The sequence below is a fragment of the Galeopterus variegatus genome, unplaced genomic scaffold, assembly GCF_000696425.1.
Source record: "Galeopterus variegatus unplaced genomic scaffold, G_variegatus-3.0.2 Scaffold1194, whole genome shotgun sequence".
In the NCBI taxonomy this organism is placed as follows: Eukaryota; Metazoa; Chordata; class Mammalia; order Dermoptera; family Cynocephalidae; genus Galeopterus; species Galeopterus variegatus.
In genome coordinates, this window is record NW_007727305.1 from 111666 (window position 1) to 125197 (window position 13532).

The window sequence follows — 13532 nt, forward strand, 5'->3', positions numbered from 1 at the left end:
CTCTCTCTCTCTCTCTCTCTCTCTCTCTCTCTCTCTCTCTCTCTCTCTCTCTCTCTCCAGTGAGCCAGGCAGCCTGCTCCAGCAAGAGGGAAAAGAAGTTAAAAGGCTGGAGTGTCGAGGCTGCTGCAGGATGAAGGGAAGGAAAAGCGGGAAGGACTCTTACAGCTCCTTAACTATAAGGACTGCACAGGAGGACGGGCCCAGAGAGGGCCCAGGTCTACATTGAGAGTCTTGTCCAGCCCTGGTGGTGTCCTAGGCCCTTTGCATAAGGAAAAGCGGGAAGGACTCTTACAGCTCCTTAACTATAAGGACTGCACAGGAGGACGGGCCCAGAAAGGGCCCAGGTCTACATTGAGAGTCTTGTCCAGCCCTGGTGGTGTCCTAGGCCCTTTGCATACGTCCTCACTTAGCAGCAGATTGGAGCTACTTTCATTTTTTTTTTTTTTTAAGATGACTGGTAAGGGGATCTTAAGCCTTGACTTGGTGTTGTCAGCACCACGCTCACCCAAGTGAGCCAACCAGCCATCTCTATATAGGGATCTGAACCTGTGGCCTTGGTGCTATCAGCACCACCCTCTCCCAAGTGAGCCACGGGCCAGCCCGCTACTTTCATTTTTAATAGCTCACCTTAACACAGTTTGGTATTGCTATGGGTCACATGTGTCCCCGAAAGCTTATATATTAGAAACTTGACCCCCCCTGTTACAAAGTTAAAAGGGTGGAGCATCCAATTATGGTATTTGAAAGGTGGGGCCTTTGAGAGGTGATGGGATCATAAGGACTGTGCCCTTGTGAATGGATTAATCCATTCACGGCAGTAACAAGGTATCATGGGTGTGATTCCGATGGCTACTGTAAGGACTGTGCCCTCTTGAATGAACTGATCCATTCATGGAGTAATGGGTTGATGGCTTAATGGGTGGTCATGTATGTGGTTCTGATGGCTTTAAAAGGAGAGCAAGTGAGAAGGTTAGCTCTCTCTTGCTCAGCCCATTCTTACCATATGACACCCTGGTCATCATGGGACCCTATAGAAAGTCACCCAACTGGGAAAAGGCCCTCAGCAGATATGTTCCCTGGACTTAGGACTTCCCAGCCTCCAAAACTGAGAGAAATAGATTTCATTCCTTTCCAAATTACCCAATTTTAGGTATTCAGTTTTAGGTTTCTGCAACAGAAACGGACTAATACAGGCATTATATCGTCAGATCAAACAGTTATGGGTCTTGCTCAGCCTAAGTAGTGAGTAGATTCCATAGACGAGGAATTTACAGCTACAAGAGAATGGTGATTGAGGGGGAGGCAACGCCTCATGATTGGCTCTGCGAAGTGGTTCAGCAGTAGGACCTCTGGTTAACTGTGTACATTGGCCCAGACCATAGATCCCTGCAGACATTCATCTCTATCCAAACAGAAATCAGGCCAGGATTACATGTAAGAATTTGTCACAATATGAAGTAAGACTTTAGAATGAGCACTGGCTCCTCAGTCCGCCCGGCTCTCTGCTGTGAATACATTTTTGATGTGTGATGGTGTGTCCCTGTGTTTGTGCCTGTTTTCATTGGGAGTGATAGGATGAGGCACAGCAGCTACAAAAATACATCAAACCAAAGGGTTTCTTCAAAGCTTTCACAGACCTGTTTTCCATGCATGTTCCACCTATTCAAATGAGATGCTCCGTCATCTGCCAGCTGTGTTAACAAACATCGTGACCTTGGCTTGAGCCTCTCTTGATGGGTTGGCTATTTTACTTTACTAAATGATCTTTTGAGGTCAAAATTGTTATCCCTGATGAATTCACCAATAGGTGCCAACAGCCAAATTTAAAAGCCAGTCCAGAGGAGTTGTCTGATGACAGAACTAGTTTTTTTGCTGGTGGTCAGAAAACGCATGCAGCAGGGAGAAAGGAAAAAGGAAAAAATGCAAGCACTTCAGCTCCATGAGTGCAAGAAAAACATAAGCTCCACCAGCCAATATTTACACTAATGCTTCAGCATCAGACTCTGGATGGCTTCACATTCTGTGTCACTTAAAGAGCATTGAAGCTAAGACAGAGCACTTTGCTTTTGGCCACCAGTGGTATTAGAAATTTAAATACTTTTATTTCTTTAGAAAAGGTGAAATGAGAGTTGTTTTCCCTCTGGTCTACTCTAGGACTAGTTAATGCCTCTGTTTCAAGAGAGGAGGGCCATGTTTCAAGAGAGGAGGAATTTCTGAAAAAATGATTGTTAATGCATGTCTCTACTCACTTCCTGGGTATTGGACTTCAGTGGGGTCAGAGGGACCAAGAGCCAAGTCTGGCCTCTATTCCAGAGAGGGTGCAGTGAGGCGGATAGATGACCTGCAAGAAGCTGGGACCAGAGTCAGCAGATGGACTGTTCAGGCCTGGGCATCCCCCATACATGAACTCAGAGCAGGCCTTGGCATGGAGGCACAGGTGCAGTGGGAAGATGGTCCCTCACATGCTGGGCATTTTACAGGATGCCTGGCCCAATCTTGTGGAGGGTGGGACCTGTCAGACCATAGTGATGGCATTTATCACAAACCAACCTGTGTGCCCAGTAGGATCATTGCCAAGCGAGACCATCCTTTTCTATCCCAAATACCCCCCCCCAGTCTCCCCAGTGTTCCAGATACCCCCAAAAGACAGATATTCTACAGATCTGGGTAGTATTGTGTGATTGTTAGCATTATGTGACAAAGAGTCTTGTTGCCCCTGTGTTCCTAGAATATTGCACAGAGTGTTGCCCCTGTGTTCCTAGAATATTGCACAGAGAAGTTCAGGGAAGTTTTGCTTCATAACTTAGATGCTGTCTCATGAGCCACCAGGCCAGCCGTGCTTACTTGATGTAGGTGTGTCAGGCTGGTGTGCGTGTGCTCGTGTCTGCATGTGGAAGAGAGTGAGTGAGTGAGCTGCCTAGGCACAGGAGACAAAGGAGAGTGCAGCTCTGGTGTGTTTACTGCTACTGGTGTATTCCGAGATGAACATTTCAGCTTCTGATAAAGACACATGACGAAAACAGGAGAAGACTGGCTGAGTGCTGCTGGCAAAAATGACTCTGGAAACAACCTGTTGGGAAGAATTGTAATGTCTCTGCAGTCCATGGGGACGGTATCCCAGGAGAACATCCCTCGGGGGGTTACAGAGATTTGAGGAACAACCAAGGTTTTTCGTACAATTTATTTGGTTTAAAAAACTGCCAATGTGTAACCTCTCTTTTTAGCAAAAAAGAGAAACAAGTGATTTTAAGCAGGGAATCTTGGGGAATCCCTTTGCACGTTTTCGCAGCACTTTCAGTGGTGGCAGCTGGTGGCTGCTCTGCGATTGGCTGTCTCTGCCGCGGGCAGGAGCTGCACCTCACATGCTGTGTTTTGGCAGCGCAGGTCCAAGAATTGAAGAGGGGCCATTGATTGATAAGAGGGGACATTGGCAAGTTGTACTTTCTATTGAAAGGCGGGAGTATAACACCTTATTTTCTGCTACCCTTTTTCCACTTCCTGGTGCTTAAAAGCAGGCTGTGGAGAAAGCCACATGAAGCCTGGACTTGCAGGAAGCTTCTGGAGTGGTCAGCGTGCTGGGCTTACCTTTTCCCTCCAGCACAGCTCTCCACCCCAGCTGAGGTGCTGATGAGACCTGGGACTCGCCTGACGCCTGACATGAAAAGATAGAGTAAGGAAGAGTAGACCAGAGATGAGATGAGGGAGACCAGAGAGAGCTTCTGCTCTGCCAAGGTGGCCACCAGAAGGCGGCCCTCACTAAATGTGTTTTCTGCACCTTGGACTTCCCAGCCTCTGAAACTGTACTAAATAAATTCATTCCTTTGTAAGTTACCCAGTTTGGGATATTCTGTAATGAACAACAGAAATTCACTAATACACTAGGGGTCTGGACCCCATGCTGCCCCTGCTGTGCCTCACTGACACGTAAAATTGGTCTGAGCAGGAGGTTCCAGGGAAACCTTGTGAGTGCTGCACAGCTGGAGCTGTGTTTGTGCTCTGAGCCTCAGATTCCCCCCTGGACTGGAATGTAGACCCCTGTCCCCAGCCCTGAGTCAGAGATGCCTCCCCCCCGCAGGGCAGGGGCGGGAGTAAAGTGACCGCAGCTCCTGGTCACCTCCAGTTTTGGAACTTCCAGGTGAGACCTGGCAGTTTGGAATTTGGCTTCAGTCGTGGTTTGTAGTTTATATTTCCGCAACGTGGTTAATCCATTCAGCAGGTTCCCTCCATCTCGCTGTTTTGATGATAGCGTTTATTTTTAACATTTGGGGAGTTCTGTGATATTTTGTTTGAATTTCTCCTTTATTAAAGGAGAGTACTTAAGAAGTTTGTGGAAAAGAGAATTAAGAGAGTACAAATCTTTCCATGAACTTTTTGAAGACACTTTGTATATCCCTGAGCATTTGTTCTTGGTGATCTGTCACAACAACTTTTACTTAAAAACTAGGAAGCCTTCGAGTAGCAACCCGGAAAGCCAGCAGTCTGAAGCAGCCTTGCCTGCAGAACATGGGCTAGCCCACTAAGGATAAAGTGCCAGCACACACGGCGATGACGCAGGAATTAGCAGGATGCTAGATACTGTCTGGGAAGGCTGGCAAAGGGAAAGTGCAAAATTTTTTTCTGTTAAGGCTTTATTATCTTCCCGTGAAGAAGATAAGATACATTTGTTGAACTTCCTCATCATACCGTAGGATTTTGTGGCAATGAAAGTCAGTAGCAAATGGTATCTCCTGGGCCTCCATTCACATAGATTAGATGGTATCAAATCCTTGGAGTGAATTTGTCATTAATTTTTAGATGAACAGAATAATTTTACCAAATTTCAGGGGCTATATTGAAATTCATTGAACAGATTTTTTAAAATATCTATTGAGCACCTGCTGTTGTAGTTCTAGCTACTATGAATACAGCAGCAGAGAAAACGAAGATCCTGATTTCTTGGTGTGTGTGTTCTAGAGGGGTGAACAGTAAATAATAAAAAATCCTATTATGCTAATGATAAACGATCAGTGAGAGGCTGCAGAGTGAAGGAGAAAGGTGCTGTTGTGGAGAAGGTGTCCAGGGAGGTCTCTCTGATAAGGGACTTTGGGGTAAGGACCCGATGGGGGAGGGGTGGGCTGCCAGGACATCCCGAGAAAGAGCATTCTGACCAAGGGGATGAGAGCAGAGGCCCCTAGAGGCCAGGCTGTGTGGGACACAGCAGGAGCCCCAAGCTGGTGTGGCTGGAGCGAATGAGCAGGGGACGAAGGGGACTGCCACTCATGGAGAGCACAGAGGCCGAGGCAAGGACTTCTGTTTTGCTGGAGACCAGTTTGAGGGAAGGCTTGGATGCAGAAAGCCCGTGGGATTGGGTTCCAGAGAGGCCTGAAGGTGGGGAAAAGGAGCCGGTAGTGTAGACATTTCTTAAGGATTTTGCCATAAAGGAGAGCAGAGGCATGAGATGGCTGAAGGGAGATGTGAAATGTCACTGCATGTTTCTCTGCTAAGGGGAAGGATGCCGTAGAAGGAGAAGCAGAGGTGTCTTAGTCTGCTTGGGCTGCTGTGACAAAACATCACAGACAGTAGGCTTAGACAGCAGACATTTATTTCTCACAGTTCTGGAGGCTGGGAGTCCAAAACCGCTGGCATGGGCAGTTCTGGTGAGGTGGCCTCGAGATGGCTGTCGCTGTGTCCTCAGCAGGTGGAGAGGGACAGCAAGCGGCCTCACCTCTCTTCTTGTAAGGGCGCTAGTCTCCTGCTGGGGGCCCCGTCCTCAAGAACTTATCTAACCCTCATTACCTCCCAATGTCCCCACCTCCTAAGACTGTCATCTTGGGGATTAGGGTTTTAACTAATGAATTTGGGGAGGACATTATTCAGTCCAGAGCAGAAGGGAAAACTACAAGATGGAAAAGAAGGCTCCAAAAAGAGGTTCAGGATAAAGGGTATTTTGCTGCTGATGGGCCTGAGCTCAGAGGACATCATGGAGGGGATCAGGGAGAGGGGAGGGGCTGGGGATTGGGTTGGACCAGGGGAAAATACAGGGCCGTGTGGGAATCGGATTCTGGGTGGAGGGTTGTCCTGGGAGTGCTGGGCTCCTGGTGACTGAGGTGGACGAGGACTCAGGTTATGGTGAATTTTTCCCTTTGATCATTGAGGGGAAGGTGAAAAATTCCTGAAATTATAATCTCCATTGGGGAGTGATCTCTGAATGAGACTGAGCGAGGACTCAGGTTATGGTGAATTTTTCCCTTTGATCATTGAGGTGAAGGTGAAAAATTCCTGAAATTATAATCTCCATTGGGGAGTGATCTCTGAATGAGACTGAGGGGTGCAGTGGGTAGCTCAGCGGGCCCCACACCTGGCTGGGGGTGCTGCTGTCACCTTCTCTGCAGGGGAGGTGAGCTCACGGAAAGAAGCTAAAGGAAGGGAGAGGTCAGAGCTGGCCCGAGTGATAGAGTTCTAGGCTTGGCAAAGTATGTCACATTGTTATTGTTAAAACTTTTGTAACTTTTTTGTAACGAAAGGAGAGAGGAACACTGCGGTTATAGTTAGGTAGTATTTCTGGAGTGTGTTCGATGCAGAAATCACCCCGATCTTGGAGCATGCAAGGGCAGTCGGTGTTTGAGGAGACAAAATGAAAACGCCTGCTTGTAAGGGGCGAGTGACTTTGACAAGTTATTTGCCTTGTTTTCTTTTCAAAACTAGCTTTTGTAACTCATAACGAAAGGAGAGAGGAACACTGCGGTTATAGTTAGGTAGTATTTCTGGAGTGTGTTCAATGCAGAAATCACCCCGATCTTGGAGCATGCAAGGGCAGTCGGTGTTTGAGGAAACAAAATGAAAACACCTGCTTGTAAGGGGCGAGTGACTTTGACAAGTTATTTGCCTTGTTTTCTTTTCAAAACTAGCTTGATTAGAAGGTTATGTCTTTTTTCTTACAAGCACATCTTCCTTTATTTCCGTTGTTTGACGGCATTTCTGTGTCTGAGCATTTAAGAAGTAATGCCGCCACAACACGCCACGACCCTTCCGTGCGTAGGGTGAGCATGACGTGACGCAGGGAAAGAGGCCCCGCTGTTCAGTCCTTCTGAAATCCAAACTCTCCTCTTGCAGAGGGGCCATTTTTAATTGACATTCGTTTGAGTCTCGTTATTAAAATAAAAACCCTGCTCTGCACCTCCTTAGGGCTCTGTTTGCAATGACAGCCCCAGGGGTTCAAGTCTGTGTGATCCTCATGTTATTCCTCTTGCAACTTTCCGCGTGAGACACCTTGCACCAGAGAAGCCCCACTGATGGAGAAATTACTGATTATACAAGAAAAATTCTTTACCATTTTACTTAAAAAAACCGAAACTTTTCATAAAATTAGCTCCATTTCCTCTGATTTTTAAGTTGAAAAGAAGAAATCTTTTGGGCCTTTGATGTGTGCTCATTTCTGTAAAAAGTTCATTATTGTAACTGTGGCCCTTGGATAATCTGAAAAGCAGAAAGTTCTGTTGGAACCATGATCATACCAGGAGCTCCTTTTGTCCTCCTTTTTCTGACCCCTCAGGAGAAGGAATATCCCCCTCATGTTTCCCCTTGGTCTAGTCTCCTTCTAAAAGTCTACCCCAAAGAGCCCTCTCCCCAGGGACACTAGAATCCCACAGATCACAAGCCTTCGAGACTGGGACCCATCTCCTTCCCATCCAGTCGACCTTGCTTGTACTGTGGGAGCCACATCTATGTTCTGAAGTGTTTCTCTTCCTTGGATGCCGAGGAATCTGCCTGCCTGGTCTGTGGCTCCTGCACTTTCCACGATGTGGTGACCCTCATCGTGTGATGTAGTTGTGGTGGGAAATACCTCCATGTTGGTGTTTGGTGAGAAGTTTTCATGAGAAGGGGAAAGGATAGGAAATCACGGACTAACATAAGTGCATGAGGTGACAGAGGAAATAATCCTGTTGGCTTTGCACAGTCTTCTGAGTGCTGCGATTGTGCGTGACAGCGAGGGAATGGGGAAGGGGCCCACGTTTCTTGGGTGGTGCAGTGTGCCGAGCACTGTTGAGCTGTTTGCTCCTTTTCCTGAGAAATTACCCACAACAGGACCTGAGTGCTCTCCTCCTTTCTTGCTTTCTTTTCCCTCATGCCTGCCCGTCTTCTTCCACACCCAGATCCCTGCCACTCAGAACATGATGTGCCTGACACTGGGGCAGGAGGAGTGCTCAGGCCAGGCCACAGGTCCCGGGAGCAGAGAGTGCTCATTGGAGGTGGTAATTAGTCACGGGGCCCTTCCCAAGGCACTTTGTGTAGAGGTTGGAGAGGAAATAGGATTTGGTAGATTGACAGTCAGAGTGATGGTGGAGAATTATTAAAGTGTAGAGACTGCTTTTTGTTGAGGAGTTTGGTTCCGTAAAGGAGGCAGTAGCTAGAGAGTCAAGGAGATCCCAAGGCAAGTTATTTTCCAAACCTGCAGACTGAAACGTTACACGTAGGCCAGTGGGGATGAAGAGTTTGAAGGGCAGCAGAGTTTATTTTGCAGGTTGATGAGGACTGTGTTGGTAGCAAGAAGAGGGCTACCCTTAAGTGTTTTTTGCATGCCAAGATGTTACCTTATTTCCTGTAATATCTCTGTGAACCAGATATATGGCAGTCCCTTGTGTGCAGATGAGGTGAGTCAGTCTTGCCTAAGGATTTACTGCTTCTAAGGCCTGGAACTTAGATTTGGTCCCAGATCTGTCCACCTACAAAAATACCTGCTTTTGGGCTGTAATGCACTGTGGGGAACATGCGTATAGTAGTATGTTCTCAATAGACATTTGGGGAACTCCAAGAAATCCAATGAGTCACTCTGCTCCAGCCTGAGTTCCTCCTAGAGGCACCCCAAACCCCTCCCACCAGTTTACTGTTAATACATTCATTGACTTCAGCCCTAAGATCCTATAGTTAATTGGGGGCAGGCTCTGCACTCCCCCTCAGATCAAGAACATAATGAATTGAATTCCAATATTTTGCAAGGTACAGTAATTCATCTAACTCTGGCTAGTGATAGCAGCTGTCCACTTATTTACATGGGGTAACTATAATATGCTAAGATGTTGTGTGTACAGAAATTATTCAGCTCACAGTTCCAGAGTTTTATAGAGAGCTTGTTGAATTTAGAAACAAATGATATGGCCTCAGGAAGAGCCATGGGAAAAATATCCAATATTGAATGCTTTTTACAATGTCATTGCGGCCTGTTCTCAGGCTGAATTGAACTCTGGAAGGCCTTTTCTTTCACAGTTACAAAATGCACCTCAATATGCAGCAGATAACATGTAGCTCTGGGGTTTTCTGAGCTAAACACACAAAAAAAAAATCCATTGAAATTTTATTGTCTGTTGATAAACACTGTGCATTATTGCAGCCAGTTCTAATTAGATTTATTTTTAAACTCAGTTTTGTAAATCGTACTGACAGTAAACAGTAAAATCAGATGATCATTCTGATGCAGAGACACAAACACAGGCATTGCGTGGCCTGGCCCTGGCTTCTCAGCGCTCTGCCCACCCGTGTCCTCGGGGCACCGAGCTGCGGGGCCCTCGGGACAGCAAATGCTACCCAGGCAAAGAAAAGACAGTTGCCAGCTGACAGCATAGTGTAAAATATTTAGAAATAGAGTCTTTAGTTACAATATGAGAAAGCTATTTTGTTTTCAGGAGTAAAAAGCAGGGTACAAAGCAGGCCAGTTTCATTCCAAAATACACCGGACCCATGAAAACTGTGACATGCAAGTTCTAGCACCACATGTCCACCTCCTTCGTGTCCATGTCGTGCTGATCTCCACCGGACATAGTAGAGGCTTCTGCAGAGATGCCAGCCTCCCATCTCAGGGGCTGTCTTACTTTCTCAGGGGCATTGTGCTCTGAAACATGGATGCGAGCCCTGTGCGTGGATTGGGAGAAACTTCAGGAGGGCAGGCACTGTGTGCTCCTCCTGTCCGTGTTCCTGGCGCACAGTGGAGCATCAACAGATGGTCATTTTGTGGAGCTCAGCACCAAGGTCTCTGCTTGCACTTTCACGCCCTTTAAGCTCTCCATCTGAATAGCAGCAGCCCTAGCACATGCCAGAACTCATGAATGTTCATAGTTAATGCTGATTTGCTTACGGAGAGGCGAGTGACCTGGAAGGCCTAAGGTCCTTGTTCTTTTTATTAAAGACACACATTAAGGTTAACAGAAGCATCGTATCTCACCAGAGCCTGCAGTTGGGACTCTCAGAACGGAAGTGCCAGGTCTTTCTGGGAGACCCGCAACAGGCCACGAGCACGTGCTTGTGCTCTTGGACTTTGGACTTGGGCGTGAGGAGGTAGTTTGATGAAATACAGTACTGGATGGTGTTAGATGTTCCAGACTCTCTTTTAAAATGCTCACATCTCTGACAGAGTTGTCCTCAAGTTAAATGTCCATACGTGAGGTGAGTTCCCATAATTTGTTATTGCCTTACAGGTATCCAAATGTCTCTCCAGACGTGTTGGCACTAGTATATTGTCTCGGTTTCTTGGTTTCTTATGAAATTTTTTTAAATAGAGTGAAATTCTTAGTAGCTTCAATCTGTGTTCTTCTAATCAGCTTCTCCTTGTTGTGTTGAAGAATAATAAGGAGGAAATGGTTCAGATTTTCTGCAACAAGAAGAGTTCTGGGAGCTTGCTGCCTCCTTTAGTGAGCGGTCCATACTTTTTATTCCTAGATGGTGAGTCAGCTCAGTGTTAGCCTGCAGATTGTTCTAGCAAACTCAGTTACAGTCCTGCACTCGATGTGGGTGCATCATGAACACATCTTAGACATCGGCAGTGTAATTTCAAAAGCATTCTTGCTTTAGCAGGAATAAATGCAGTCGAGGTTCATCGCAATTATTTTTTTTCCCAACAGGTTCTTAGCATGATAATTAATGCAGCCTACAAGCCTGGGAGAGTATTAAGAGAGTTACAACTGGTGGAAGATCCACATTGGAATTTTCAGGAGGAGACACTCAAAGCAAAGTAAGTGATATCAATTCTGGAAAATGAGGGTTTTTGTAATGCTTTGCTTGCTACTTTGAAACTTGGCATTCCTCTTTTTGACACAGCCCAGAGAAATGGAAACCAACTGAAGGACAGTCGTTCTGCAGTTTAGTGTACTCCATAGAGATTTACTGGCGTTTTGGCTATCCAGAATTGCCTTAAGCCTTAGGATTCCTAAAGTGTAGATTTGCTTGACTAATGTTTTATTATGTTAAACGTTCAAAATAAAAACTTACTGTGTTACAGGGCCAATAGATTATTTGATTGAAAGGAGAAAAAATTATAGAGAAAGGCTATCCATTACCATTTCAATACTATGTATGTTTATAGTTCTTAATATTTAATACAAAGAGTTTGTGCCAAACACAATGTTTTCTTTGCTCTGGGAGTTGACAGTTTTAAAAGATAAAAGGAACCAGGATATCTGTTTGGTTTGAATTAAGTAAAATGGCATTGGGCCCTGGGTCGACATGTAGTCAGGTAACTTTGTTCTTTTATTTGAAAATTTGCAAACTGGAAAGGTGACATTTTTGCTTTGCTTTAAGTTTCTTGACCTCTGAAATTGGGAGCAGGAACTATACTGATGTGCTTGAACTTAGTTGTTTAGAAGGTACATAGAAAAAGATCCATTTCTCAAGGTAACTTTATGCTTAATAATTGCTTGGTTTTCTGAGAGGGCTTTTAATATTCATTTATGGTTTTTAAATAGAGAACATCTTACTGGTTGACTTCTTTCATAATGGTGTCCTAAAATATCATTTAGAAATAACATCTGGGAAAGGATGCTTTTTTTAAAGAGTGAGCCACTTTGCAGTGGCTAGACTATATCTACATTCTTCTTTAAAGAAGGTACCTATCCTCTTCATAGTGAAAATTGAGGAATATTAAATAATCTGTATGACCAGTAATATCTTCCTCTATGATTCACTCATGCTCATACCAAGTGGAGAGGTTAAGATTTTGTGCTGTTACCCAGCAGTCGTTGTCAGTGGCCCACTCGGCATTCCCAGGGTGTCTTTTGAACAGCTCTGTAATTTTAGATTCGGCAAAAGTCATTTATGGTCTAATGATACTCTGGCAAATCACAAAGTTCAAGAGAATATATGTAAATAAGGAAAGACTTGATTTGTATAAAGTGGAATGCTGGAGAAAGGTGGACTACATTTCATCATCCCTTTCCTGCCCAAGAAATATTTAAGCGAGCTTCACCCATAGCTCAGAAAAAAATGAAACACATTTTTTTTCTGTCAAATATTCTGTATTTTCTACTTTATATAAGGGGGAGATCATCAGCAGTAGTAGAACATTTCCTTATGAGGTCATATTAGTAGTGGTGGCAGAAAACTTGAGCAAGTGTTTATACGAGAAATTTTTGTTGTAAATCTTTTCAGCAAAATCTATTTACAGCCCAAATACACCTAGTGGATATGGAAATAGTCAAAGTACAAACATCTTAAATTCCATTAAAAATCTCTCCTGTTCCTAAATAAGCCAGAAACTTGCTCCAGATACCAAAATGACAGGGAGAGTTCATTGTCAAGTGTTTGTGTTCATTTTTAGATTACCTAGTCGATCAGAGCTTTTATTAACTCCAGCCCGATACAATCAAAACAGACACGATGAAATGGAGCTCTGCTGAATTGTAAAGGCAATGTATTACCTGTTATATCAAATATGACAGTAAGTTCCATTGCAGAATCTTACACAGCAACTTATAATGAGAAAATGTCTGTCTGAACTGGGTTTCAGCTGTGTTAGATCATAGTAGCATCTCAAAGCAGCTGCTAATGATGACAGGTTTACAGTCAGCAGGAGCTTTCCTGTTATAATACTGTGTTGAGTCACCTTTGCCTTCTGATATAAAAGACAACTTTTTAAATCTTGACAACTCTGCTATTTTCTTTGGTGTAAGTGGGAGGAGAGAGAGCTGGCTTCTTCCCATTTAGCTGAAAGGCAGAAATATTTTCTGACATGAATAAATTAACTTAGCAGAGGGAGACCTGCATTTAAGGCATTCAGGTGTTTTGGGTGGTTGTGAGAGCTGAATTATAACACTACGGAGTGTTTTCAGGAAGAAAGGACATGAGGTTGTCTGTAGGGAGGTGTGATTGCTGTCACTTAGCATCTAGGGTTTCTGATTGTTTTTTCCTACAAGTAAAGGTCCATTTACTTCAGAGGATGAAGTTACCTTCAAAAAGGTTTTGACCTGTGGATATAAACTAACACTATCATCTACAGTTGTCCCTCGGTGATCTTTGTCCTATTTATCCAATAACCATTCCTTTTATACTTCTAAAGAAATTATTGCAATATTTGAACAGGAGTGTAAGGAGTTTATCATATTATGAGTGTTAGTCCTCAATGGGTATTGAAAACCAAGAATATGGTAGCTGTTCCAAATGAAACATAGAAAAGGAAAAATAGATTCTGACGTAGTTCATTTCAGCTGTCTGGAAGAGAAAATTTGTATCTTTCTTTTTTTTTTTTTTTTCCTTTTTGTCTTTTTTCGTGACCGGCAACGGATCACAAC

General features: G+C 44.5%; 1 protein-coding gene across 1 annotated transcript in view; it reads left to right on the forward strand.

Annotated features, from left to right (window-relative positions):
• The window catches only part of SFMBT2 (Scm-like with four mbt domains 2), a gene marked incomplete at its 5' end in the record, with an annotated part of 147036 nt that overhangs the window by 109931 nt on the left and 23573 nt on the right, over positions 1-13532 (forward strand). The window contains one exon of the mRNA XM_008575467.1: positions 10872-10981. Within this exon, the coding sequence (XP_008573689.1) occupies positions 10872-10981 (110 nt within the window). The remainder of the gene's footprint in view (positions 1-10871; positions 10982-13532) is intronic.